The sequence below is a fragment of the Limanda limanda genome, chromosome 2, assembly GCF_963576545.1.
Source record: "Limanda limanda chromosome 2, fLimLim1.1, whole genome shotgun sequence".
NCBI classification, from domain to species: domain Eukaryota; kingdom Metazoa; phylum Chordata; class Actinopteri; order Pleuronectiformes; family Pleuronectidae; genus Limanda; species Limanda limanda.
The window spans coordinates 3,952,132-3,980,065 of record NC_083637.1 but is presented as its reverse complement, the minus strand read 5'-3'; the positions used below and the strand labels follow the sequence as shown (position 1 = coordinate 3,980,065).

General features: G+C 42.6%; 1 protein-coding gene across 1 annotated transcript in view; it reads right to left on the bottom strand.

Moving 5' to 3' along the window:
• LOC133026644 (voltage-dependent calcium channel gamma-2 subunit-like) overlaps positions 1 to 27,192 on the bottom strand; it is a 49,642-nt gene extending 22,450 nt beyond the window's left edge. Inside the window, exon 1 of the mRNA XM_061093560.1 lies at positions 26,973 to 27,192. Within this exon, the coding sequence (XP_060949543.1) occupies positions 26,973 to 27,183 (211 nt within the window). The 5' untranslated portion in view covers positions 27,184 to 27,192. The remainder of the gene's footprint in view (positions 1 to 26,972) is intronic.
• Positions 27,193 to 27,934: the final 742 nt, after the last annotated feature.

Genomic DNA, 27,934 nt, shown 5'->3' with positions numbered 1-27,934 from the left:
AACGATAATTGTAATAAATGCAGAATTAGATTCTCAGCCTATTTGCTCTCACCAATTTAGAGTAAGCAATTAGTTTTCCTATCAGCAGGCGTGCACACGTGCACACACACAGAAATTAGTTGGAGTTGACAGAAAATGAAAACTACTGCGGTTTGCCCCTGAAAAAAAGCTTCCATCCTGTTCTTTGTTGTGTGTTTGTGTGCGACAGGGAAATGGAGCGGGACGTTGTCATGTGGCACGAAACAGAAAGAAGCTAATGGCTGGTTAATTGTAATTTGGCCGGACATGAGCAGAGCGGCGGAGGGCACCGCACGGGAGCGTCCCGTAACCAGGTGTTCACACGTTGTGTCCAAATCACTTCATCTCTGCTCACATTCCCCCACAGCAGAGGAAGATAGGGATCTACACGTCTTAATCCACACGTCTTAATCCACACGTTTAGATCCACACGTCTAAAACCACACGTCTCAATCCACACGTCTAAAACCTAACGTCTAAATCTACACGTCTAAACCCACAAATTTAAATCCACACGTCTCAATCCACACGTCTAAAACCAAACGTCTGTAACCAAACGTCTAAAACCAAACGTTTAAAACCAAACGTCTAAATCCACACGTCTAAAACCAAACGTCTAAATCCAAACGTCTAGATCCACACGTCTAAATCCACACGTCTAGATCCACACGTCTAAAACAAAACGTCTAAATCCAAACGTCTAAAACCAAACGTCTAAAACCTAACGTCTAAATCCACACGTCTAAAACCAAACGTCTAAATCCAAACGTCTAGATCCACACGTCTAAATCCAAACGTCTAGATCCACACGTCTAAAACCAAACGTATAAAACCAAACGTCTAAAACCAAACGTCTATAACCAAACGTCTAAATCCAAACGTCTAAATCCACACGTCTAAATCCACACGTCTAAAACCAAACGTCTAAATCCAAACGTCTAGATCCACACGTCTAAAACCAAACGTCTAAAAACAAACGTCTAAATCCACACGTCTAAAACCAAACGTATAAAACCAAACGTCTAAATCCAAATGTCTAGATCCACACGTCTAAATCCACTCGTCTAAAACCAAACGTCTAAATCCAAACGTCTAGATCCACACGTCTAAAACAAAACGTCTAAATCCACACGTCTAGATCCACACGTCTAAATCCACACGTCTAGATCCACACGTCTAAAACCAAACGTCTATAACCAAACGTCTCAATCCACACGTCTAAAACCAAACGTCTATAACCAAACGTCTCAATCCACACGTCTAAAACCAAACGTCTAAAACCAAACGTCTAAATCCAAACGTCTAAAACCACACGTCTAAAACCAAACATCTAAAATGATTAAGATCTAAGTGACCTCACAAAAAGAGGTACAGTCAAATTGATCCGTGCATCCTAAGACTGGACCAACGGGAGGATTTCTGTGTGGAACATAAACTTCCGAGATGGAAAACAATCCAGGCAGCTGTAACCTTCCCTTGTAAAATGTATAACCTGTAAAACAAATTAGTGGAATATATAAATTATGTCCAGGAGACTGTGTGAGGGACTGTGAATGGGTCGCATGACTCAGAAAGGTAAAAAGTGGTTACGTGCATATTTACAAGTCATAAATATCAAATGGAATATTTTCTAAATGATGAATGTTATTCTACAAATGTTATTTATGTGTATTCATGGTGCTCGCATTAAATCATCAGGATATATTATTATTTATATATTTTATTTTATTGCCCACTCTTACTGCAGTGCATCAGTTGGATTCCTGAACTTATAGAATGAGCAGATCCATTTCTACACAGATTTAGTTTTAAATTCCAGTGGAGATTATAAAGTTTTCATGTGTGTGATTATAAATGATGCAAAACACGTCAAACAAAGTATTTCACGTGATGGAAATCTCCGGTTCAGAAACAGGTTTGAATTATCCTCAGAAGACGTCAGGTGACCGTGCTGAAGATGTTCAAGACGAAGAATCGACTCCACTTCAATCTATAATTGAAGTCAAATAACATAATGACATGAATCAGAACCCGAGCTCCCGTCAGACGGAGCAGAGAGGATTCTGGGAGAAGAGCAGAACGAGGGCAGGTAGCTGCTCCACATTCCCTGGAACAGCCGGCTGTCGTTTCCACACAGAACCGAAACATCTGTCGCCTGGTTTATCAATGAGCTTCGCTGAGAAGATACCAGCTCAGTCTCCGTCTCCCACGTTCCTGCCACCTCCGTCAGTCTCTTCTTCATCTTCTTCTTCACCACCGCTCTCTCTCTCTCTCTCTCTCTCTCTCTTGCTCTCTCTCTCCCTCTCAAAGGAGTTTATCACTGTAACATTTCAGTGAAAAAAAAAATCTAGGATAGCTCACTGAGGGATTTCTGTGAAAGGGGGACACTGTGGTTGTTTGTGTAATTGTCTGACCCGGCTCTGTTCCCGATACACATTTATACATAAAACACGTGAGTGGGAAACGATGTGCTGTGATCACTGATTCATTGTCCTGCAGCAAATGAGTTTCCTTCGTTCTTTAACATCAATTTTTATACTTGTTGCACCTCATTTATTAGGAACAGTTATATATGTGTGTCAGGGTTTGGTCAAACAAAAAGCTAAATCTTCAACAGTTTGCATAGAGTTGCTGCCATTATTACTATATACTGCTATTATATTGGTATAATAACTATCATATATAAATACATTTTATGTTATATTATATACTATATATACTGTACTATTTGTATATACTGTGTAACAATAACATTACGATCATATCATCAGTACTATTACCATCATCTTGCCACTGCACCTTATCTACCTATTTATCTTGTGTTTCTGTTTTTATTCTTTCTACCTCAATATTTTTTATTTTATTCTATTGTTTTGTATTTTATTGTATTCAAATATACCGGCTGCTATGACGACTTAATTTCCCTTCGGAGATGAATAAAGTAATCAATCTATCTATCTATCTATCTATCTATCTATCTATCTATCTATCTATCTATCTATCTATCTATCTATCTATCTATCTATCTATCTATCTATCTATCTATCTATCTATCTATCTATCTATCTATCTATCTATCTATCTATCTATCTATCTATCTATCTATCTATCTATCTATCTATCTATCTATCTATCTATCTATCTATCTATCTATCTATCTATCTATCTATCTATCTATCTATCTATCTATCTATCTATCTATCTATCTATCTATCTATCTATCTATCTATCTATCTATCTATCTATCTATCTATCTAGAGTGAAATTAAATTGTGAAGTTTGACAGAGTTGATCATCAAATGTAGATTTTTACGAATGTGGAAAATGTTAAACTTAACATTAACATGTTTTATAATATTCTGTTATGTCCATTGACACGTGATCGGAGATGTTACCGATACGATGTTGAGTTTCTGCATTGATCTGAATGAGAAGTTGTTAGTGCTGTTTAATGTGTGTCACATAAAACTTCACGTTAACACACAAACACGCTCCAGTGAAAGTGTAAAAATGGGTCAGAATCATCCATGAGGTCACGAAGGTGGAGATGTGACTGATGTGAGACCAGAGACGAGAGTGGGTCAATGAGCAATGAATAGCTCTCTCTCTCTCTCTCTCTCTCTCTCTCTCTCTCTCTCTCTCTCTCTCTCTCTCTCTCTCTCTCTCTCTCCCTCTCTGTTTCCTCACCCCGACACCCTCCCGTGCCCCCCAGTGTGTCTGCGATGGACGGTTACGTCACGTTACTAAAGAAGCTGCACCCCCCACCAGTGAGCAGCGTCAGTGTGGGGGGGGGGAGCACTGACCCAATATCTAATGGAAGAGCAGAGAGATGTGAGGGGAAGAGGAGGGAGGGGATGTGAAGAGCGACGGAGATGGAGAGGAGGGAGAGAGAGAGGGCAGAGGTGCAGTCAGATGGGAGACGAAAGAATGGAGACGTGTGGGGGGGTAAGGGGGGGGGGGTTAGAGATGGATGGAGTGAGAGAGGCTAGAGGGGGAGAGGAGGAGAGAGACAGACAATGAATTCAGGCAAAAAGAGTCAGGACATTTAAAACTATAAATAACCGAGATACGAGCAGCAACACTGGTCTTCTCCTCCACTGTTTCTCTCTCTCTCTCACTCCATCCCTCCCTACGTCTTTACTGCATCCCCCCCTTTTCTCACCCACATTCAAACGTCATTCAAATCTGCTTTTTATGTCACATATAATAAAGCCAACATGAATCATCTGAAGAATTAATCTGATCAACTTCTTAATTAAACTTGAACAACAGTAAATACTTTTTGATCAAATCTGTATTTTTTTGGGTGATTTTCAACCCCAAGAAAATGTAGTTTTATAATTAAATCATCTTCACTTGTGTTCTTGCTTGTTTAGTTTCCGTCCTCGTGATTTATTCAAACCTGAATATTCATTCATTTGAATTTGAGTCGTAGATGTAAATGTGTCCTCTTGTTTTATCATAATAATATTAATTTGGATTGTGTTACAATTTGTGTTACAGGCTGGTGTAGGTTAATGGAGGAAACAATGGATCTAAACTCTTTCACTCGATCACTCGTCTCCACTCGGACGATCTTCTCTGTCCTGATGGTCACTTACAGCTCCACAGGACTTAAGGTTATATTTAAGTCCCCGTCAGCAGGAATTTTATTACCACTCTCTTTAAAATTGCATGATGGGATGCTCCTGACACGACATTTGACATTTTCGCACATTTTCCAGGGAATAATTCATATCTTGTGCAGAATTTCAGAAGCATTCCTTTTTGAGGAGGTTTGAGCTCTTCTGAGAATCCCTGCTGAACTGATTTCCACGAAAGTTTGTTGAGAGGCGAGATAAGATCCATAAAATGTTGGTTTAGATCCAGACATTATTACTTTATTAACATGGCGAGATATGGAGAAAACTCTGTTGTTTTGGAGACGATCCTCCACAGTGTAAATTCGTGGCTCTCAATTATTTTGTCTTCTTCCTCGGAAGCAGCGAAAATGCAGCTTCATCCTTCACCACAGTTTTTTTAATCAATAACTAACAACGAGAGGGGAGGCAACAAATCAAAAAGGATGAAAGTTACATTTTAATGAACTAAACGTCCGTCACTAAACTCTTTGTGTATTTCCCCCGATACAGAATCACATTCACTCATCTCCTCTTCCCTTTTCTCCTCTTCTCCTCCACGCTCATTCAAATGAAGCAGAATCTCTCGTCTATATTCACGAGCACAGACGTGACCGGGCGAGTGGTCATGTGACTGCTCATCGGACTTCATGCGTTCACACCTCAGAGCTGCAGAGTTCAACCACAGAGCTTCAACCAGCAGCCACGGGGTTAAGTGCTTCCCTCCAGTAACGCCTCAGCTGGGCTGGTTTGAGGTGGGGGGGCAGGTGTGTGCGTGCACTGATGATGTATGTAGATGAAGAGTGTGTGTGCGTGCACAGTTATATGAATGTGTTTGCAAATGAATACGAGCCATTAGCTGTGATCCACAGGGAAGACATGTTAACAGGTTCGGCTTCCACTGGGACGACTGGAGAGAAACCACCAGGAGCTCTGTGTGTGTTTATTACTGTGTGTGTTCATGCACATGCATCTGCCCGAGTGTGTGTGCTCGTGTGTGTGTGTGTGTGTGTGTGTGTGTGTGTGTGTGTCTGTGAGGTCCCATTGAGTCAGTGGAAGGAAAACAGGGGATATGAGTGTGAGGGGAGAGGGAGGGCTGGAGGTTGGTGGGGGGGGTGCTATGACTCATCCACTGCATGGGCCTCTGGCTCTCTCTCTCTCTCTCTCTCTCTCTCTCTCTATGTCTCTCGCTCGCTCCCTCTCGCGCTCTCTCTGCATAGCAACGACTGTGCAAAAGCTCATATAGGCCCATAGCAACCAGCAGTGATGGTGGAGTGGCCTATAAACTCTCCATTAACAGGTCAAAGGGAAACAGGAAATCACACACACACCAATTCCATGTGCACAATCTGGTCACTTGAACATATGACTTCTCTATAAATCATAGAATTTAAAACAAAGTGATAGTGATCGCAAGCAAGTGGAAGAAATCGACTATGAGTGCCAAAAACATATTTTTAACTTGATGTGAATGCTGCATATTTTTTATTATGTGACATGATGTGTAACATGAAATAATTGGTCAAAACTGTTGACCCCCGAACATAAACATAAAGGATCTGTAACTTAGTGTATTGTTCCACTGTTTTCAGCAGCGTTTGCAGTGCTATTTGCCGTTTAATTAATTAATCAATCAATCAATCAATCAATCAATCAATCAATCAATCAATCAATAAACATCCACTACCCATCATAAAGTTTTACCGTCCATACAATCAGTCAGACCTCATAGTTCCTGTGTTTGTACTGCAAGTGGCATCAATCAAGTTCTCTCTCTCGCTCTCTCTCTCTCTCTCTCTCTCTCTCTCTCTCTCTCTCTCTCTCTCTCTCTCGTTGCTGCCGTGGATTTAATTCATTCTGTGGGAGATGCTGAGAGCACCAGATCATTTTCCAGCTTCCCTGAACAGACTGTCTATGAACCTGCCCGGCACCAAGTGGCCGAGAGACAAAGTTTACCAGTAGCTGATGAAGCCGGTAGAGCTTCCTCATGAGCTCGGTGTATAGATGATAACTATACTGTATGAGTTCCAGCTGGACGTTGCACAGCGGCTCGTTATACTGCTCTGTCTCCAGAAGACGTCATCGAGGCAGCGGGGGTGCATTCTTTGCTTTGCCGTCATTTCTGCATAATTTGTTTTCTAGAAATGTTTTTTATAGCCGGACCTTGATACCAAAAGATAACATTATTCAGCTTTTTGGACGCTGCTTGGTTTCGATTCATTCGACCTGCTCCTTTTCTGTGTTTTTCGTTTCAGGTTAAAAATCTTGTTGTGTTTTTCCGGTGACATGAATTCATAGTTGTGTTGTGTCAGCGTGAGAACACAATGATGTAAACACACACTCACACACGTCTAAGTGCCTTCAGGACTCAGCAGAAAAACAAAGTCTCTCATACACAGATGATCCCGGTCCTGGTGTCCGGTGGCAGCTCACTCCCACCTCATTGATAGTGATCGATGGGACCAACAGTTAAACCAGTGCTGGTGATGGATGATGTTCCCCCCCAAAAGCCCATTTTCCCCCCCGATGAGCGCGGGAGTAAACAAGATGAAAGTGCTGGTCACTACCGGGCTGATGTTTCTGTTCTCATGAAACATGAATCAAGCTTCCAGTGTCGAGGTTTCTGAACCGGCTCGGACTCAGAAGCTCTCAGAGCAGCGTCACCTCGGCACACTCTCTCTTTAAGATCCTCTCTTCCTCTTCCTCTCCTCCCTCCCTCCGTCTCCTTACAGATGTTGCTCTGATTGCAGATGTTGTTTGTAAAAAGCTTTCTCCCCCCCGTACACATCCTCCTTCACAGATGTTGTTTGGCACATGTCTTCCCGTCCCTGTCTTCCCTTTTGCTTTCTCTCCGCTCCCTCCTTCTCCACCCTTCTCTCTTCATTACACCGTCTCCTCGGTTTCTCTCTCCATCTGTTTCCTTCCTCCCTCCACTCCTCCACTCCTCTGTTCCATTCTCTATTCCCTTCCCTTTTCCTCGTGTTTTTCCGGACAGAGATGATCTCTCCTGTACCTTTAATGAAACTGAAAAGTGTCCTGAGGTAAAATGGAAGAGAGGTACTTGTAGTTTGGGGGTGGTGCAGTTGTGTCACTGTTGTGTGTTTGTGTATTTGTGGTAAATAGAGCTGTGGAGAAAGTGTGTGTTTAACTAAATGTGACGTTAGAAGATAATTTTCCTGGTTTGGGTTCTGATCGAACACCAGAAACTTGTTGCTTGGACCAGAAAGGAACCGAACCTGACACCAACGTTCCAAAGAAATAAATAATAAGAAAAGGAAAAATGACAAGGACGTATCTTCACTATCACGGCTTCATGAAAGTCCCTAAGATATAAAGTTTTAAAACTTGGTTGAAGCAAGTGAGATATTTATCTGTTTTATTGGATTTGTCTTTTTGAATACAGATGACTATGAGGTTATTTTCTCATCCTCCTTCTATTGGCCGGACAAGAGCCTTTCACACGTGAACGTTTGGTTTGGACTAACCTGATAAATTAGAAAGTGTGATTCAAACAAAGCAGATGTAAAATAAATGATCTTCATTTATTACACGCAGCCATTTGCAGTATAATTGCTTTTAAACACTATAAAAGATGTTTGAAGTCGTGTTCTTTTTAACACGCTGGTGAGAATAAGTAAGCAAGACATCACCTTTGGGCTTCTCCAGCATGTGATGGGTGTTTGTCATTACTTTTGACATTTTATAGACTAAAAGATTGATTGAATAATCAATAGAATAATCAGCCCTGAAACGGCTCCTGAGAGTCAGCAAAAAAATGCACATAAACAAAACACACACGTTGATCCGGCTTGAACTGGAAAGAGGAGACAGCGAGAGGAGGATGAGAAGGAGCAGCTCTCCGTGTGGAACTTTTTTAAATGCATGATCGATAAATACAAATCTGCTTTTTGTGGATCCCACATTATTCCCTGAGCCGTAAAGCAAATGATTTACATTCTGGGGAATAAACATGTTTGGTTTCTCTGCAGGATTTGGGATCATGGGCTAAATGTCAGGGACCTACAACCTGCAACCGGTTGGTTTACTCATGGGAAAACGCCCGTTGTCTCCTCCATTCACCAGATCCTCTCAGGAATGTGAAGTGAATATCACAGGTCAAAGGTCACCAGTGTTGAACTCAATGCGAAGCCGTGCTGCAGATTTTTTGTGCCACAGGAAGTAAATGTTTTAGACGCCTCCTCGCTATATGTACATTTGCACTTATGTGTCCGAGCCCTGATGCTTAAAATATGAAGACATTATATCCTATTTGTTTAATTTGTACAAAAACTACTAAAGTTGTGGTTTCATTAACGTTTGTGTGTTGGACTAAATATGTCGTGGCCTTCTCTTGTTTACAGTATTTACACCATGCTAAGCTAATAAGCTGCTAATCGTAGCCTCAGCTTTAACAGAGACGTGAGAGTGACGAGTGGGATATTTGATATATTAAATAAAACTTTTCAAAATAATCTTTCTTCTACGAGAAACAAAAAATGAGAGCAGAATAAAAAAAGGTAGAAGAACTAAAAATAATACAATCTGAATAAAAATATAAGATAAGATGAAGGACTACCACAAAACAAATGAAGCAGATTTAAAAATATCTGGATTTAAAAACTGTGAATTCTCAGAAATCTGCGCCTGGTGGATTTCCGGAGCAGGCGAGAGATATTTCCTCCCTGAAACGACACGGAGAGCATTCAACGGGGGCGCCACAACAATCGCCATGACAACAATGATTACTCATCCTCCAAACAAGTGAAACAACAAAGAATAACATCTAATCAGGCTCAAAGCTCTGAAGGTGTGATTATGCAAACTGCTGCTGCTGCTCCGCTGTCTTTATGTAGACCATCTCTCTCTCTCTCTCTCTCTCTCTCTCCCGCTCTCTCTCTCTCTCTCTCTCTCTCTCTCTCTCTCTCTCCCTCTCTCTCTCACTCTCTCTCTCTCTGCTTTGGGCAGAATGATTAATTTGTGACTATTGATTCCTTGAGAATGTGGGAGGTATTGAAATAGAAGGAGAGAGAGAGAGGGAGAGAGAGAGAGAGAGAGAGAGAGAGAGAGAGAAAGGAGAGAGGAGGGGAGGAAGGAGCATCCAGTATTCTGAGTAGCGCCTCGCTGCAGCTCTCTCGCCTCCGGTCTCTCGTTTAAGAAAAAAAAAAAGCCAATGGGTGCAGAGTTTTAGGATCACCTCTATCCATCCCTCTCTTCCTTCTCCTTCATCTTCCCCCGCCTCCTCTTCTCATCCCTTCCTTCTCTTTTTCTCCCTCTGCCTTTCTCCTCTTCCATCTCCTTCCCTCCCCTCGTTCTCCGAGCATCAGCGTCTGTGAATATTCAACAAACGCCCGGGCGGTTCACACGGAGCAGGAAGGAACCCAGGGCAGAGAAGTGCTTAGAAAACAAAAACAACAATATTTGCCCCTCCTGAAGTTCATAAACTATTTAGATCCATAAATATCTTGAAACCGAGACGCTCGGCCTGTGGCTGTGTTTCACGTACGACTTCAGAAACACTTTCTAATGAAACACCAGTGGAAATTTAGCAGAATAATTCTCATTGAATATCAATCAGCTTCTTTGCCAGCAGAGGAAAGACACTGAGCTCATTTTAAAACTGAGATGTGAACATGTTTGAACCTATTCATGAAATTTAATATATATATATTTTTCTGGATCCCCTTTTTTACGAATCTGTGCCAAATGTGATCATTTCTTTCTTGGCTAATAGTTTTATCGTAATCCTGCTTTTAAACAAACCAGCAATCAAAAGTGAAATAGACACCTATAGACAAACTTATTGACCGGTTATAAATCAGAAGTTTCCGTCACCTGTCTGTCATCACGTCCCAACAGAGACACACAACTTCACATTTAATTACATGTGATGTTTCCAAAGGGTTGGATGGAAATATGGTATTTTTAGTTTGCTCAAAATAAAAACTGTCAGTCAGTCCTCGCTCAAAATACGGAACCGGTGAGAGGTGAATTCAGCCGGAAGCAACGGATCAACGAGACTGTAAAACAAGGAAAACCTTCTTTTCTGCTCAAAATAGAATAATGAGAATAGATCAATATTAAACCTTGAGACAACAACACACTCGCTGCTACTCACACACCACCACACACCACCTGCCCAGTTCAACCACAGGGTTTCACTGGGTCATTTAGCAGCAGCACTTGATCAATGACTGGTTAAAAGTCTCATTAACTGATTTCTCCGTGCAGCTACTCTACTCCACCTCTCTCCGCTTCATCACTGAAAACTTTCACTTATTTCCTATATTGTTTTTGTTGCCCCAGATATTCTGGACTTGCTTCTTCCTCAGACTACTTTGCAGGAGTTGCACACTTTCCTTCTCCAGCTGAGAGAAAGAAGAAGCTGAAAAATCGTGACTGTTCCGTGAAGGAAGATCCCAAAACTAATTTTCCAGCTCCTGCTCCACGTCGCGGTGGCATCACAGCCAACCGGAGGATATGAAGGGATTAATTCAAGGAAAACACTCACCTGCTAATTATAGTAATCGCCACCTACTTGGCCTCTCCGCTGTGAAAGTGCCAGCGCCGAGGCTTTCACCCTGCTGAGAGGTGGACGCCGAGGAAATAAACAGCGCCGGGGAAAAAGCAAAAAGGATGCGAGAGCGAGGATGTTCCGACGGCCTAATGGCTCCGACAGCGGGGGGGGGGGGCGAAAGGCCAAAGTGGCAGCGTTGCATCATGAGCCTGTTTCTGAACAATACACGGTGTTGTCAGCGAGACACAAAGGATATTTTTTTAACATTTATACATGAGGTAATAATCCAGTGCGTCATCACACTCCTTCGTTTGTTCATTTTCCTTAAATTTTCCGAGAGAATGTAAACGTTCGAGTCATTTGCTCGGGAGAATTATCTAAAAGCCTGTGAGTAAAACGTCTAGAAAATGTCCAAATGTGCAAATTGATGACGTTTCTAACACGAGAGGGAAACAAAATAATATCACAGGAGGAAAAATAATATCCGAATACGTAGAAGACGCCAACGATGACGTCCAATTGAAAGAGACAACGGGATTCGAGCACTGCTGGTCGCCCATGATGACCTCAATCCTACTCCTAAATATAACCACGATTCTAATATCAAAGCCTCTTAAAACTCTGCTTGTGAATATTTTATATTTCTCTACAACATTACACGGCTGTTGCAGGACTCACAAGAGCGATCAGGAACAGAACTATTTTCAGAGATTTTTAGGTTTTCACACAACTGTTTCAAGGTCTAACACACACAGACACACACACACACACACAATCATCACACAATGTCCACACAGATACAACTACACCCAAAATAAGCTTTTCTAGTCCTAACGACAAAAACAGACACTATTTCCTTTCTGCATGTGACATTTTTCTGGTAAACACTCAAAGCTATGGAGGGAATCATTACAGTAACTGATTGTCAAGCCAAGGCAGCAGCCTGCTCTGAGTTGTCTCCACGACCTTGGACGACCTCTATGTCTCCGGAGCGAGACCGTGGACGTACGAGCCGAGACCTGAGGCCAGCGGCGAGCTTTCATTGGACGACAAATGAGTAAACACGACTTTGAAACTATTTTACAGGAAGAGAATGGTCCAGAAGAATGAATACAAGGACATGAACCCAACCCGTCATTAACTTTAACCTTAACTTTACATAAACCTCACATGTCATTAGCTTTAACTTAAACTTACAAAAAACCTCACCTTATCCATAACTTACTACATGTCTTAAAATGTAATGATTTATGGTTTTTACACCCCTTGAGTAACACACACACGCCTGAACCCAATCCAACCCTAATTCTAACCTTGAAACAACCCATTGACTTTGTGAGAACCAGACAAAATGTCCTTACAATAGTGGTATTGAACCAAAATTGGCCTCATATCTATAGATAAACATGCCCTAACACACACAGACTCACACGACCCAGTACATAAACACACTGAGGATTTACTGCGGACCAGCAGTCATAAAGCGCAGACACCAGAGTTCATCATAGGCTGCTTAATGTTGCACCATTACCGTTAACGTGCGTTAGCCACATCTGGCGCCGCGCTGTAAACTCATTCCACCGACCATAAAACCATCTGATGAATCATAACCTGCCACCTCATTGGCTCTCACTTTGTGTCAGGGTGACATCTGGACACCTCTCACACAGCCACCGACCAGACGCCACACACACACACACACACACACACACACACACACACACACACACACACACACACACACACGAACACACACACACACACACACAGCTTCCAATTCAAACCGTGAACTTTAGGACTGAATGTGTGTGAGACTAAAGGTTAATTTCAGTGGTCGAGTCCAGCTGCTGGAAACTGTAGGTTACTGTAGATTATTAACATAATGTTTTATCATTTTTAATGTCGGCATTATAAAGCATTTTACAACACACTATTATTGTCTTTATTATTTATATATACTCTCTCTCTAGATATATATATATGTAACTTGCTGCTTTAAGGCGTATCCGGCTTTTCCTGATACTACTTTTATTTATTTTGTTTAAACTTTTTAAACTATTGACTCTTTGATGAAGGATGGAGGAAGGATCGTTCGCTTGACACACACATACACACACACACATACACACACTCACACACACACACACATACACACACACACACACACACACATACACACAATGTAAAAGGGTTACATGAGATAATATGAGATATGCAGTGTACCGTGTAATATCTGAATATTAATCAGTCTAATTTCTATAGAGAAATAATGTCAGAATGTTTATATACATTGCACATACATTTGTTTGTGTCTTGTCTTTGTGTATGGGTGTGAGTGTTTGTGTGTGTGTGTGTGTGTGTGTGTGTTTGTGTGTGTACACAACTCCGAGCCAGGGTCTACTTATTTCTATCTAATTCATACCAGATAATCAATGGGCGAACGTATCATATACATACAAGTGAGTCTGGGAACACACACACACACACACACACACACACACACACACACACACACACACACACACACTGACTCATGCAGTTTACTGATGACTTGTTGTTTCTCCATCAGTTTGAACGTATGTCACCACAAACACAAACTCTGAGATTGGTCACTCTGCTGTGTCTGTGATGACATTGTGTGTTTTTTTCATCTCTAGATGTCTGCACACCTCAGGTATATCAGAGAAGTGAGTTAAGGTTATGAGGCGTGTGTGTGTGTGTGTGTATGTGTGTGTGTGTGTCTGTGTGAGCTCCATGGTCATTCCCTGTGTCTGTAGGATTAGGGAGCAGTCGGCCTGTCAGCACCTCACCCACCAGGCGCTAAACAGACTGTGTGGAGGTGCCAACAGCTCTGCCACACACACACACACACACACACAGACACACACACACACACACAGAGACACACACACACCATACCGTACTGTAAAACAAAGAACGTGACATACTGTTACTACAGTAAAACCACCGGACTCCACTGTGAAGCACAACACAGGACGTATTGTTATTGCAGCTCCACACTGTGAGATCTGAAGCTTTTCCCTGTTCCTCCTTTGTGTGTCGGTTTGAACACACAACACAACAAACCTCTGATGTTGCTACTCAAAGCTAGTTTTTGCCAAAACCGGTGTCGTTTGTTGTTTGTTTTTCATCGGAGGCAACAGAGAAATGTGGTTCACTCCCCCAATCAGGTGAGAGGTGTTCTCGTCTCTGTCCGGTGTTTCGATTGGTTTGTTTGTTTGTTTGTTTGTTTGTTTGTTTGTTTGTTTGTTTGTGGGCAGGATTACATAAAAACTACCAAACAGATTTCCAGGAAACTTGGTGGAAGGATGGGACGTGGGCCAAGAGAGAACTCAGAGTTTGACAACTGCCGAAAATAACAGAAACCATCTGTGAGAGGTTGTATTAACGACATTTCACCTGCTGATTCCATCTGAGTTGTGTTGCTTCACCTCTGGTGACCTGTCTCATCAGTTTGTGTTTGTAAGACTCATTGTAAGGTTGAGGGTTGGGGGGGGGGGGGATTGTGACCGTGGCAACAGACGCACACACGACACCGCTTTATATATATCTATGGCTGTCACACCACGGACTGCTAACAGCTAACAGCTCTGTCCTGCTGCATAATCCATAACACTACAGCACAACAAACACACTACAGCACAACAAACACACTACAGCACAACAAACACACTACAGCACAACATACACTCTACAGCACAACAAACACACTACAGCACAACAAACACACTACAGCACAACATACACTCTACAGCACAACAAACACGCTACAGCACAACACACACTCTACAGCACAACACACACACTACAACACAGCATACACACTACAGTACAACAAACACACTACAGCACAACAAACACACTACAGCACAACATACACACTACAGCACAACAAACACACTACAGCACAACATACACTCTACAGCACAACAAACACACTACAACACAGCATACACACTACAGCACAATAAACACACTACAGCACAACACACAAACCAGAGCAGAACAAACACACTACAGCACAACATACACTCTAGAGCACAACACACACACTACAGCACAACATACACTCTACAGCACAACAAACACACTACAGCACAACATACACTCTACAGCACAACATACACTCTACAGCACAACAAACACACTACAGTACAACACACACACTACAACACAGCATACACACTACAGCACAACAAACACACTACAACACAACATACACTCTACAGCACAACAAACACGCTACAGCACAACACACACACTACAGCACAACATACACTCTACAGCACAACAAACACACTACAGCACAACACACACACTACAGCACAACAAACACACTACAACACAACATACACTCTACAGCACAACAAACACGCTACAGCACAACACACACACTACAGCACAACATACACTCTACAGCACAACAAACACGCTACAGCACAACACACACACTACAGTACAACAAACACACTACAGCACAACAAACACACTACAGCAAAATAAACACACTACAGCACAACACACACACCAGAGCAGAACAAACACACTAATGGACACAACATGCATACTGGATACAACAAACACACGATTGGCCACAACACACACTACTAGACAGAACAAACACACCACTGGACACAAAATACACACAACTGGACACACAAAGAGATAAACAATTTCATATATATATGCATCAAAGTAGGATTTCCTTGACTTTAAATCCAACCCCAGCCCGTAACATTCCCTGTTTTTGTTTTCCAGTGAAGAACCCGATGACTAGAAAGCACAACTGTTTAATAATAGAACATTCTTATACATTTTTAACCTGAACTTGGTTCTGGATCATCACACACACAGAACAGTGACAAACACCTGATGTGTGTTCACTCAGTTTGTCGTTGTGTCTAAACCTGTATCAACGTGTGCTCATGTGTCCGTTCTGTATGTACATGTGTGTGTGTGTGTGTGTGTGATTGATGTCCCTCCCTTGTTGTGTGTCAGTCCCAGGTGGTGTGTGTGTGTGAGTGCTCGTAAACAGAGTGTGTGATTGAGAGGCCGTGATGCCTGACAGGCGGCCTTGTTGCTGCCGGCACCGAGCTGAATCGCCATAGTTACGTGGCGTCGTGTGGTCGCAGACACGCGGCAGCAAACAGAAGACGGGACGACTGCATTCATTAGTTAATGAGGAGAAGGTCACCGGGGATTCAACCGCACCTGGGTGATGGAGCGTTGTAAAAATGATCATAAATCATCCACAGTAATAAAAACATACCTGATAAACACGTGAGATCACATGTTCAATAATTAAATTAACGGCCACGACATTAAATGATGTGATGGTATGTTTCTTGATACAACTCCGTCATTTTTCTACGTTTCAGTCGGGCCTCAAAATGGATATATCGTAATCCCGCCAAATACAAAATCTAAAATTAGAACCGAGAATAAAATGGACACATAGCACTATCAATTGGTTAATGTGAAGTTCAGTGCTCACTTTCAAAATGACAAATCAAAAGTAGAAGAAGTAGAAAAGTCAGGTACCTGATGATAGGAACTTAAAAGTTTAAAAGACTTTGAAGTTATTAAAAACCAGAGTTTAATCTCCAATATTCAGCAGGAAACTTTCAAAATAAATCATAGGACCTTGTGTCTTTTCAGGCCACTGTTGCTCTTGAAATCAAATGATGGTGCAAACACACACACACACACACACACACACACACACACACACACACACACACACACACACACACAGAGCGCACACTCTCACTCACACCTCATTGCCAGAAACATATCTCCTGTCACATGCACCTCGCTCGCTTTCAAACCCGCCGTGATGGAGATTAATAGCAGCATTTAAAAGCCTGCTGAGCTCCACCTGTCAAGGCTGCGGACCCCCGGCAGCTCCGGTCTGTGCCGCGGATCGAGAGACCGTCCCGGGGCAAGATCCATCATGGAGGTCCGGGACAGGCCGGATCTCTGGAGCCAGCCTCCACAGCTGGACCACCGACACGGGGCCATCCGTCCTGGATGACAGGCCGGCTGAGCGAGTCCAACTGGAGCAGACTCCAGAGCTGCTGGACGGAGGAGTGGGTGATGGCTGCAGCGATTGTCAGGAGACACAGATACGTATCCCATAATGAGAATAAACATGAATCCTTTCTAAGTTTAGGTACCGGACATGGTCTTTTTTCAACGAACATGTTGCTGAACCACTCGGCCTTTAGACTGTCTCTTCTGTGAATGGTTACCATGGCACCGATTCACGATCTGTTGTGTCTGTGACGTTCCAGACAGAAAGTGTCGTGCACTCGTTCAAGGATTCAAACACATAACAGATTGACCGGCGTCCGTCATTACACTCTCACACATTCAGTTTCATTTGATGAGAAGGATCAGTGTAACGATAGAGAAGTTCTGACCAGCAGCGAAATGCCGCCGATATTTTACAGAAATGCTTAGTCAGGCATCGGCAAGTACGCAAAACCAAGGATTTGACACCACATAATTAAAGGTTCAGTGTGTAGAATGTAGTGACATCTAGTGGTGAAGTGTCATGTTGCAGCTGAACACCCCTCACCCAACCCTCCAGCTTCTGAACATGGAAGAGAACGTGTGGTAGCTTCAGATGTCATAAAAACTCAAAAGATTTAGTTTGTCCAGTCTGGGCTACTGTAAAAAAAAACATGGCGGCCTCCGTAGAGAGGAGCCGCTCCTGGAATATGTAACGAGATGGAGAGATGGTCTTTATGAGAATAGAGACTTCAGTTTTTCCAGACATCACTTCCCGGTTGCCGCTCCAAAAGAGCAGGATTTCAAAAGTGTTTCCAAAATGTCAAGAAAGAAGTTCTATGTGATTTATCTCTATATGTATTTTCAAAAGGTTTAATTTGAGACAGACCATAGAGCAGTGACAGTAACTGCAGGGTTAGTAGCATAAAGCTGTTAAAATATGATAATAAACAGTAACAGTACTCGGTATCGGCTGATATATACATCTTGAGTTTTAGATCTCTGCTTTTGGTTTTCGGTGCTGAATATTAAAGCCCTTCGAGCTACATTGAGTGTATATAAAGTGCTCTATAAGTTATTTCACTCGTTCATTTATTCATGTATTGTTTATTCATACGTTTGATGGAAAAGCAAAGCGGCAACAATCATGAATATTTCACTCAGTGTAAACATCGTATTGCTTCAGCGAACAGTTGAAGTTAACACAGAATAAACTGCACACGAGGCTGTCGGAGACTTTATGGGATGTACTTGTTTAACCCTAGAGCCACTGAACTGTACGTTAAGAGGTTAACGTGCGATCGTGAATAAACATTTCGACCTGGAGGTTAATGAATAATGTTTCTGTTGCCGCAGGTTGAACTCCAGGTCATCAGGACTCTCTCTGTATCCCTCAGATACATCCTGCATGGAAAGGTGCATTCTGCAGATGGACTTCACAGTTGGATCCAGAGTAATTCATATTTTAAAGATATGATCCAAACTCTGACGTGGCGTTGCCCAGAACCAGGCAGCAAAATAAATAAAAACGTGGATTTTAAACTTTATTTATTAGATCAAGTTGATTCATTAGAGAACTTAAGTGCACCGATATCCAACCGTGCAATATTGTCATTTACAATATACTTGCATGTTTAAATACCCTACGATTTATTCTATTTATTCATTAGATTGTAAAGTGTGTACTTGTCTGTCTCACTGGGACAAATCATTTTGTTGTACACTGTGCAAGGACAGTAAAGGCATAGCATTGAATCAAACTTTAAAAACACGGCTACAAAATGCTTTATAGATCAAGGTTCTAATGAGCAATTGAAGGCAACAGAATAAGAAACAATTCAAAATTAAATTTAACACGACTTTAGGGCAGAGGGATAAAAGTAAAAGCGCTGAACAGATCAGAAAAGAGCCAAATAAAAGTCTGTTTTAAAATGTTTGAGGTGATTTTCTCATCACTAAACGTTATAAACACCAAATATCACCAGACTCATGCGTTGGATAACAACCAGTGACAGCCTCTAAACGGTAAATGCTACAGACGAAAGTAAAAGATGAGAAAAGAGTCAAATAAAAGTCAGTTTTTAAAATGTTTGAGGTGATTATTAAGAACTTTTCCTGCATTTCACTAATCGCTGAACGCTATAAACACCAAATATCACCAGATTCATGCGTTGGATAATAACCAGTGACAGCCTCTAAACGGTAAATGCTACAGACGAAAGTAAAAGATGAGAAAAGAGTCAAATAAAAGTCAGTTTAAAATGTTTGAGCCGATTATTAAGAACTTTTCCTGCATTTCACTAATCGCTGAACGTTATAAACACCAAATATCACCAGATTCATGTGTTGAATAACAACCAGGGACGGCCTCCAAACCGTAAATGCTCCAGGAGAATAAAGCCGATATTTCCATTTAAATAAGTTATGAAGCTAAAAATAATTCCAGATCGGTTTCGGCTGCTTTGTTGAGCTCAGTCTCCAGGAGTTTGGCGGCGGCGGCGGCGGCACATTGACGGCTGAGGTTTGACAGCTGCCGTGACCTGTCAGTCACTTCTATTACAGTATCAACAACAGCACGCCCACAGAGCGCCGCTGGATGCTGACTGTTTGCCAGCCTCAGTGCAGAGGCAGAACAATGCCTCTTATTCCCTGAGCCACCACTCCTCCATCACGCTGCTTTCAGCGTCTTCATTAAGGGACCGTGGCTTTAATCTGTGCTGTCATTAAAAAATTGCCTCGGTTTAGAGATGCATGAAACGGGTCGTTTTTAAGAAAATTAGCACCCAGGGAAAGGATATTACTTTCACATTTTTCCCACTTATACGCCGCCAATTAAAGAGAACATTTTAAAATCAAGACATCAGGAAAAGTAAAACGAGGGACGACATGAATCTGATTGTCTGACCGAGACGTAACAGAAGCTTCTTGTTTGCTTCCAAAATGCTTTAATTAAACTACGGCAACCTGAGATAACAAATCTCAAATCATCAATTCAATTATGTCTGTGTATTTTCACCATCAGCCCCCCCCCTCCCTTCCCCATCTAGCAGCCAACTGATCCCAGATCACACAAAATGAGACAAATGTCGAATGAATCCGCTTGTTATCATCACATCACATGAAGTAATGAAGCCTCAGATAAAGTGTCAGTGTGTGGTTTTTTTTTTTGGGGGGTAATCAGATTACATGTAATTGTCTGTTCTCCATCCCCACCTGCAGTGTGTTGAGGAATCAGATTACTCCCCATCCACTGAACTCCGAACTGGAGTTTCAGATAAAGAGGTGGTCTTCTTTCTTTCTTTCTTTCTTTTTTTTTAATTTCTTTGTGTAAGCGGATTATTATTTGTGTAATCTGATCCCATGTAATTAGTTACTCTCTATCCCGGGCGAATCGCTGGCTGCGGCTTTAGATAAAGCGGCGGCGTGAAGAGAGCTTCTGTTGACGACCGGCGCGGCGAAAGCTAACGGAGCTGATGGCTATTAGCATAATTAATGTCATCGGCGTAATGCACTCCAATTCTGACACAGCTGGCCTCACACACACACACACACACACACAAACACACACACACACACATATTTGTATACAGGCGTTAGCACGAAGCAGCAACATAATCAAATCTGGAACTCAACACGGGAATGTCGCGTGTGATGGCTTCCCGTTGCCGTGACGCTCACGTGTCGCCGCGACGACAGCGGTAACGCACATCACGTCCCGAGCATTAAAGAGAAACACATTCACTGTGACGTGTTGCGTTAAAAGCCGGGGCGAGATAGGTTAGATAGAACGTAGGTCTGTGTGTTAAAGATAGCACAGGAAGCCTGAGGGGGTGTGACAGCAAACCAGGCCTGCCTGCTCTTTCTCTTTCTCTCTCTTGTTCTTTTTTTTTTCCTCCTCCTCCCTCTGTTTCTCCTTCTCAACACCTCCCAACTCCTCTCTTCCTCGCTCGCTCTCTCTCTCGCTCTCTCTCTCTCTCTGTTCTCTGCACCACGCAGCTATGAAGCAACTGTAGCTCTGAGGGCGAAGCACACAGGGAACGAGCTGGATCTCTCTCAGATTCTCCTCTCTCTCTCCGCTCTCGACCGTTTTCAAATCTCCGGTGCCAAGGACGCCGAGCGAGCCGAGAGTGTGAAAAGTAAAAGCCACTTAGCGGGAGGAAGTAAGCAGATCACATGGAGCGAGTTGGCGTGGCCGCGTTCACGTCGGCAAACGTGTCGGTGATTTGACATCATTTTGCAACCTGCCGCCAAGATGTGATGTTTCGTTTTTGGACTGAAAAAGACAAACACCTTTTTATCCCGACACCCAAAACCAGTCGTTAAACGTTTTCCCACGACCTTGTTTTTTTAAAATGACGTGGGTCACATGACCTGATCACAGGTACAGGAGCTTTTATCACACCTGCGCCCAATCTGCAGAGCGTGAAGAAGCAGCGATGTGAAAACAGATGTTCGCTGTTCTCTAAAACCCAATAAACATTTTCTCTGTGGTTGTTTATTTTCTTCTCTCGAATAAAATCAAGATCTTGAGTCTTGAGACTTGATGAAGGAGCCTGATAATCCAGCAACTGGCTCCTTTTCATCCCTTTGCAGACGTTATGTATACAGGCCATGGACTGTGTATGAAGATGGAAGACATGGCGGCTCCTCCATGTTAATGAATGGAGCATGGACCAAACTAAAAAGTCAAAATCGAATATCGTTCCTTTCATTTTAAGTCGAGACTGATGAAGGACAAAGTCAATTGTTCTGGTAAATTTGGTTTATGCTATAAAAAGGGTAAAACTTCGTGATTGACAGCTGAGACCAAGCTAACAAGAGTCTTGGCTCCAAATGGCATCGTTCGTATCTGAGATATATGAGTTTCATTTCTGGATATTGGGAGGAAGTAGAGACGTCAACCATCTTTATATACAGCCTATGATACAGATACTGGCTTTAGCTTTTCCATCACCTCTAAAGCTCAACTTTTGTTCTCTAAAGGCTGAGTTTGTACTGAAGCTTTCAAACTACAAAGCACAGAAACATGTCTCTATCGCCTTGGCTTCTTCTCAAGGCCTCACAGAGGTGATCGCCACCTTGTAGCAGAGAGTGTTTTCTCACTCCGGAGCAACTAAACTGTTCCTCCAACGTCTCCGAGGCTCATCCAAAATTTATGGAACCATACTTACATTCATGATTCTCCTTTTACTCGTTTTGCTTTGGTGCACATTGTTATTGTGTGTTCTTATGGACGTGTTATAATACACTTAACTGCCTCAGTAATCAATAACCTGCACGTGAATCAGACTTTGGGGGATTTAGAGCAGCTCACAGGTGATTAAAGGTGGGAGGTGCGTTTGAACCAGGCAGCAGGATCTGGCACGACGGTGAAACATGACCAATTATTAACTTATATAAATTTAATCAATTGCAATTCATCAGAAATGTTATATATATCGATGTATTTCTTATACATTGTATAGGAGTCAAAAGATATAACACACACACACACACATTTGGTTTTAATGTTCTTAGATTTGTAAAATGTTTTGCTGTTTATCAAGAGTTTTCCTCTTTCGTCCTTAACCCTTCGATACACAAGCTATGCAACCACCTTCTTAGGCACAACATGGGTCAAAAATGACCCGTATTGACCTACAATGTTATTTCTTGCACGGCTGAGTGTTTCTTTGCTATATTTTAGGAAATCTATTTACTTCATCCTTTAATATTCATTAAATAACTTGTTTTTGTTTACCACAAATCATTACTTCCATGTTATCTTTGATACACACATGGGTCAAAAATGACCCGATGGAGTTCAAATTGTAAATATCTTTGCAATAAATTTATTTCATCATTCAGAATTCCAGGAATTCTTCAATTAACTTGTTTTTGATCATCACATTTTTTTTGACCCATGTTGTGCCTTAGAGGGGTAGTGATACAAAAATGTTTTTTATTAAAAAAGTAAAAAAGGACAAATAAAAATAAGAATTTGTAATGATCAAAAACAAGTTAATTGAGGAATTCCTGGAATTCTGAATGATGAAATAAATTTATTGCAGAGATATTTACAATTAAAACTCCATCGGGTCACTTTGGACCCATGTTGTGTATCAAAGGGTTAAACTTGAAAGAAATACGACTTGTTGAAACATCGACTGAAGTCTGATCTCGATCATTTTTGCCGTATTGCTCAAATCAATACTGTTGTGTTCTGTACAATTCTGTTCTTTAACTTTGGGGAAAGGAACATGCAGAGCCCAATCCGTGACCTTTTCACCCCATAAGAGGGTCAATAGGCTCCAGATGTTTCCAGGGGCAAAGGGCCGTGACGAAGCTCCAGACAAAAACGTTAAATCAATTCTAAAACTGATGGAAACAAACGGGAGCAGGTTCTCTCAAAGAGAACAGCCACCTGCAACATACTGGAACCACGCCGAGCTGTTTTGAAGAAGCTGCGTTCAGCCACTTAGTCCCTGCTCAGATCAAACGTGAGCAAAACTGTTCGCTGGGAAAATGAATTGATAGTAAAAAATGACTTCAATAACTGTGAGTGATAAAATGCATTGGACAGTTTCATGCAGATTTTTGCAGAGAAGAAGCCCAACACAAACACAATACAGCGCCTTTCAATCTGTTCAACAGTAGCGGCCGTATATTAAAAACTGAGTTCGCTGCCGTAGCAGAATAAATAATGTGGCAAAAGGAAGGAGGCCAAGATTTAGTACTGGGAAAAAAAATGTGTTTTCTTTCTGGGGCAGTGAAGGGTTGGTGAACGCACCGATGTCACCGGAGATTTACAGCTGTCTGTCTGTCGTAGAGTCAGCTTCACCTTGTGACCTCTGACCCTGATAGCAGCAGCAGAACATCACCCATCAACAACCTGAGAGGACTCGGCCTCCAGGAGCAGTTTAACCTGACGTGAACCGAACACCAGGAAACAGGTCTGCAGTGAGACCGGAGGATTGGAAGTGCAGCGGTGTGACGGAGGAGCCGGTCAACACGTGCAAACCCCACAGAGATGATTACATTTGGGGCGTGAGGTCAGAGTTTAATAGGCCGACCCTCCGAGGCTCCATGATGAGCATGTGCTGCACCAGTGAAACATGCAGGACTATTAGGAGAGCGTGGACGCTTTGGTCCCGGTGCAATCATCATAACAATCACAGCTTCATGCTTAGAACACCAAAGGCTGTGCAGAGATGGACGACGTTCATCACACGTCCCAGAAAACCAATCTAAAAACACCCGAACGCTGCCATGTTGCACATTTGGAGCGAGGATCCGCGGCACATAGATCAGGGGATGGAGCCGAGGTGGAGCTGAACACACGAGCTCGACCAATCACAGGGTCAGCCTCCTCTGTGGTCACGTTTCACCCTGTTCTCCGGGTTCGAACACTGTTGCTATTGTAGGAACACAACTCTATAATAAACATACAACATTCTGCAGGTATAGTCTAGTAGAGTGGTACAAATTCCCGTTGTACAATGAAGGAATCCTTCCACATATCCAAATTACCAAGTGTACCATAAGACTTTTAAACTCCTCTGAACTGCAATAACTCCACCAAACCAGCACCCTGGAATATTTGCATATTTGCACCAGCACCATAATAAGCCTATTTGAATATTTGCACTACTGCACAAACTGAACATTCACCTGTAAAGATATATATTTAGATGTATATATATTTTATTTTCTATTTTAAATTTTTGATATTCTATTTCATCGTTATTCTATTTTATTCTTTTTTATTCTATTTAACACTATTTCTATTTTTATTTTATTTTTTTGGGGTCGAAATTACTGAGCGTTGCTTAAAGAGAGTGTGTGACCCGAGCATTTCATTGACAGTGACCACTTCATGTTATCTCTGTTCATTTGACAATAAAAAATCTTGAATCTTGAATCTTGAATCTTGGCTCCATCACGCCACAACGTCCACGCCATAATCCCACAATGCACGGCGGCTCACGGTCACGCCAACATGAGTAGTAGCTAGGTGGTTATTACTAGTGTATTACTAGGTTATTACACATCAAACTACACAAAGATTCTTTTATACTTGTTTTTTTATTTTAGAGCCGTCGGTCCTACAATTGGAGGTTTCCGTGAAGATTCACGCAGCTACAGGTACGCTCATCCAATTATAGTACAAAGTTGGAAACTGGAACAAAAGTTAGCGGCAAAGTTGTGCGACGACAAAGGTTGTTATTGTGTCAATCGGTGATGAAGAAGAACTGAAGGATCGGAGAAATCCTGCACGTGCACTGAATCTATGTCATTAGCACATCAACTCAGGTGAATCTGGGGCAGGCTGCTGTGTGGTTCAGCAAGAAGATGGATCACACAGGCATGTGGTTGCTATGTGTGTGTGTGCACGTTTGTGTGTTCTGTCCTTACACAATGAGAGTGTGTATGTGTGTGTGTGTGTACTGCTAAAGCCAGGTTCTAGATAGTTTTAGAGCAAAATTGGTCCTCTCTTCTTTCTAAACCACTTTTTGAGGCTAAGAACTATTTTGGGTTCAGGTTAGAATGTGAAATGTTCGGTTGAATTACAATTCAGCCGAAGACCCGACTGCATCTTGTGTTTCCTGTGGGTTCGGATGTGGCAGTTCACAAAATGACCCGAGCTGTTTTCTCCTTGGACGATTTAAAGGCCGACCTCCTCTACAACGACCCGAACTGACCAACGTGACCGAGACCCTGGACGAGAGGAGCAACCCTGAGGTGGAAGCTTCATCCAGATCCACCTTCTGGATGAAGCTCTGTTCACAGACCAACATGTTCCTACACTTCAGTAGAATGGAAAGAAACGAAGGAGGCTGCGATTCGTAAATGAAGGGAACCATTTTGGAAATTAAGACACAAAGGACTCGCAAGAGAGGTTACAGGTTTGAACAAGGCAGAGAGAAGAGAGAGAGAGAGAGAGAGAGAGAGAGAGAGAGAGAGAGAGAGAGACAGAGAGAGAGAGAGAGAGAGAGAGAGAGAGAGAGAGAGATAGATAGATGGATAGATGAATAGATAGATAGATAGATGGATAGATATATAGATAGATAGATGGATGGATAGATAGATAGATAGATAGATAGATAGATAGATAGATAGATAGATAGATAGATAGATAGATAGATAGATAGATGGATGGATAGATAGATAGATAGATAGATAGATAGATAGATAGATAGATAGATAGATAGATAGATAGATAGATAGATAGATAGATAGATAGATAGATAGATAGATAGATAGATAGATAGATAGATAGATAGATAGATAGATAGATAGATAGATAGATAGAGAGGTAGGTAGGTAGGTAGATAGATAGATAGATAGATAGATAGATAGATAGATAGATAGATAGATAGATAGATAGATAGATAGATAGATAGATAGATAGATAGATAGATAGATAGATAGATAGATAGATAGATAGATAGATAGATAGATAGATAGATAGATAGATAGATAGATAGAGAGGTAGGTAGATAGATAGATAGATAGATAGATAGATAGATAGATAGATAGATAGATAGATAGAGCAGAGGTGTGTGTGTAGCTTTGAGAGAGTGAGCGTTTGCATGTGTGAAATTGATGCAGAGTATATAGAGAACAGTGTGGGCATGTGAGCATATGTGTAGGCATGTGAGTGCAACTGCAGGATTGTGTGTGTGTGTGTGTGTGTGTGTGTGTGTGTGTGTGTGGGCACGCAGGAATCGATCTGCCGGTGCCTCCCTGCGTGTGTGTGTGTGTGTGTGTGTGTGTGTGTGTTGTGGCTCGGTGCGTCGCCGGCTCACCTTCCAGGCAGCAGGTCCTCCAGAGGCCCGAGTGCGTCATCACCTCCTCGTTCTTCTTGCTGGTCTCGTTCTCGTTGGTGCTCTTGGTCTTGCAGACGCCGCGGGAGTACAGCCAGTAGTCCGTCCCCACGGCGATGGTCATCAGGCTGAAGGCGGCGAAGGCCCCCACCGTGGTCAGCAGCATCTGAACTCCGCGGTCAAACACACCCATGTTGCCGCATTCCACGAAAGGGGGGCCCCCTTTCCTCTTGATGTACAGGAAGTAAATATTTGTGAGTTTGCGTCGCCACGCCAGCTCGGAAAGCGGGGGGTGGGCGGCGTCGGGCGGGCGACGGTAGCGGGGGGCCGCCGCGGGGGGGCCGGGGGAATTAGGGGAGCTCGGGGGGAATCGTATGGTTGGTTTTGGGCGGGGGGGGCAGCTAACAGGTGAAAAATGAAGGGTTCGGGGGTTGGAAGGGGGTCGAACAGACTTTGGCGAGGATCTGGAACTCCTCAGCTACAGAGGTTTTGAAAACTCTCAAGTCCTGGAGTTGGCGGTGAGTCGCCTTGCTCTGGAAAAAAACACTCTGACCTAAAAAACACCGGCTTCTTTCTGGCAGATCCCTCAGGAGACCTGGACCTACTTTGTGGAGTTGGAAGGCCTCTAAACGTCAAACTCTGCAAAGGGCCGAGCTCAGGAGAAGATGGAGGACGTGGCTCCTTCTCTCCGTGGTCGTCGGGGTCGGGGTCGGGTTCGGTCCCGAGCTGACGAGTTACAATCCTCACAGCTTGGACGGTGATGTATGGAACGATGTGCACATAGCTCTTGATTTTCCCCTTTCCCCACACACAGGCCGTCAACACGCAGCCGTTACACTGTCATGCTCCCGCTCAGTCGCACACACACTCACAACGGGGACGCACACACTCGCTCACAGAGGCCAAAACTTTCACCCGCACACACCTGTACACGGACAAGCACA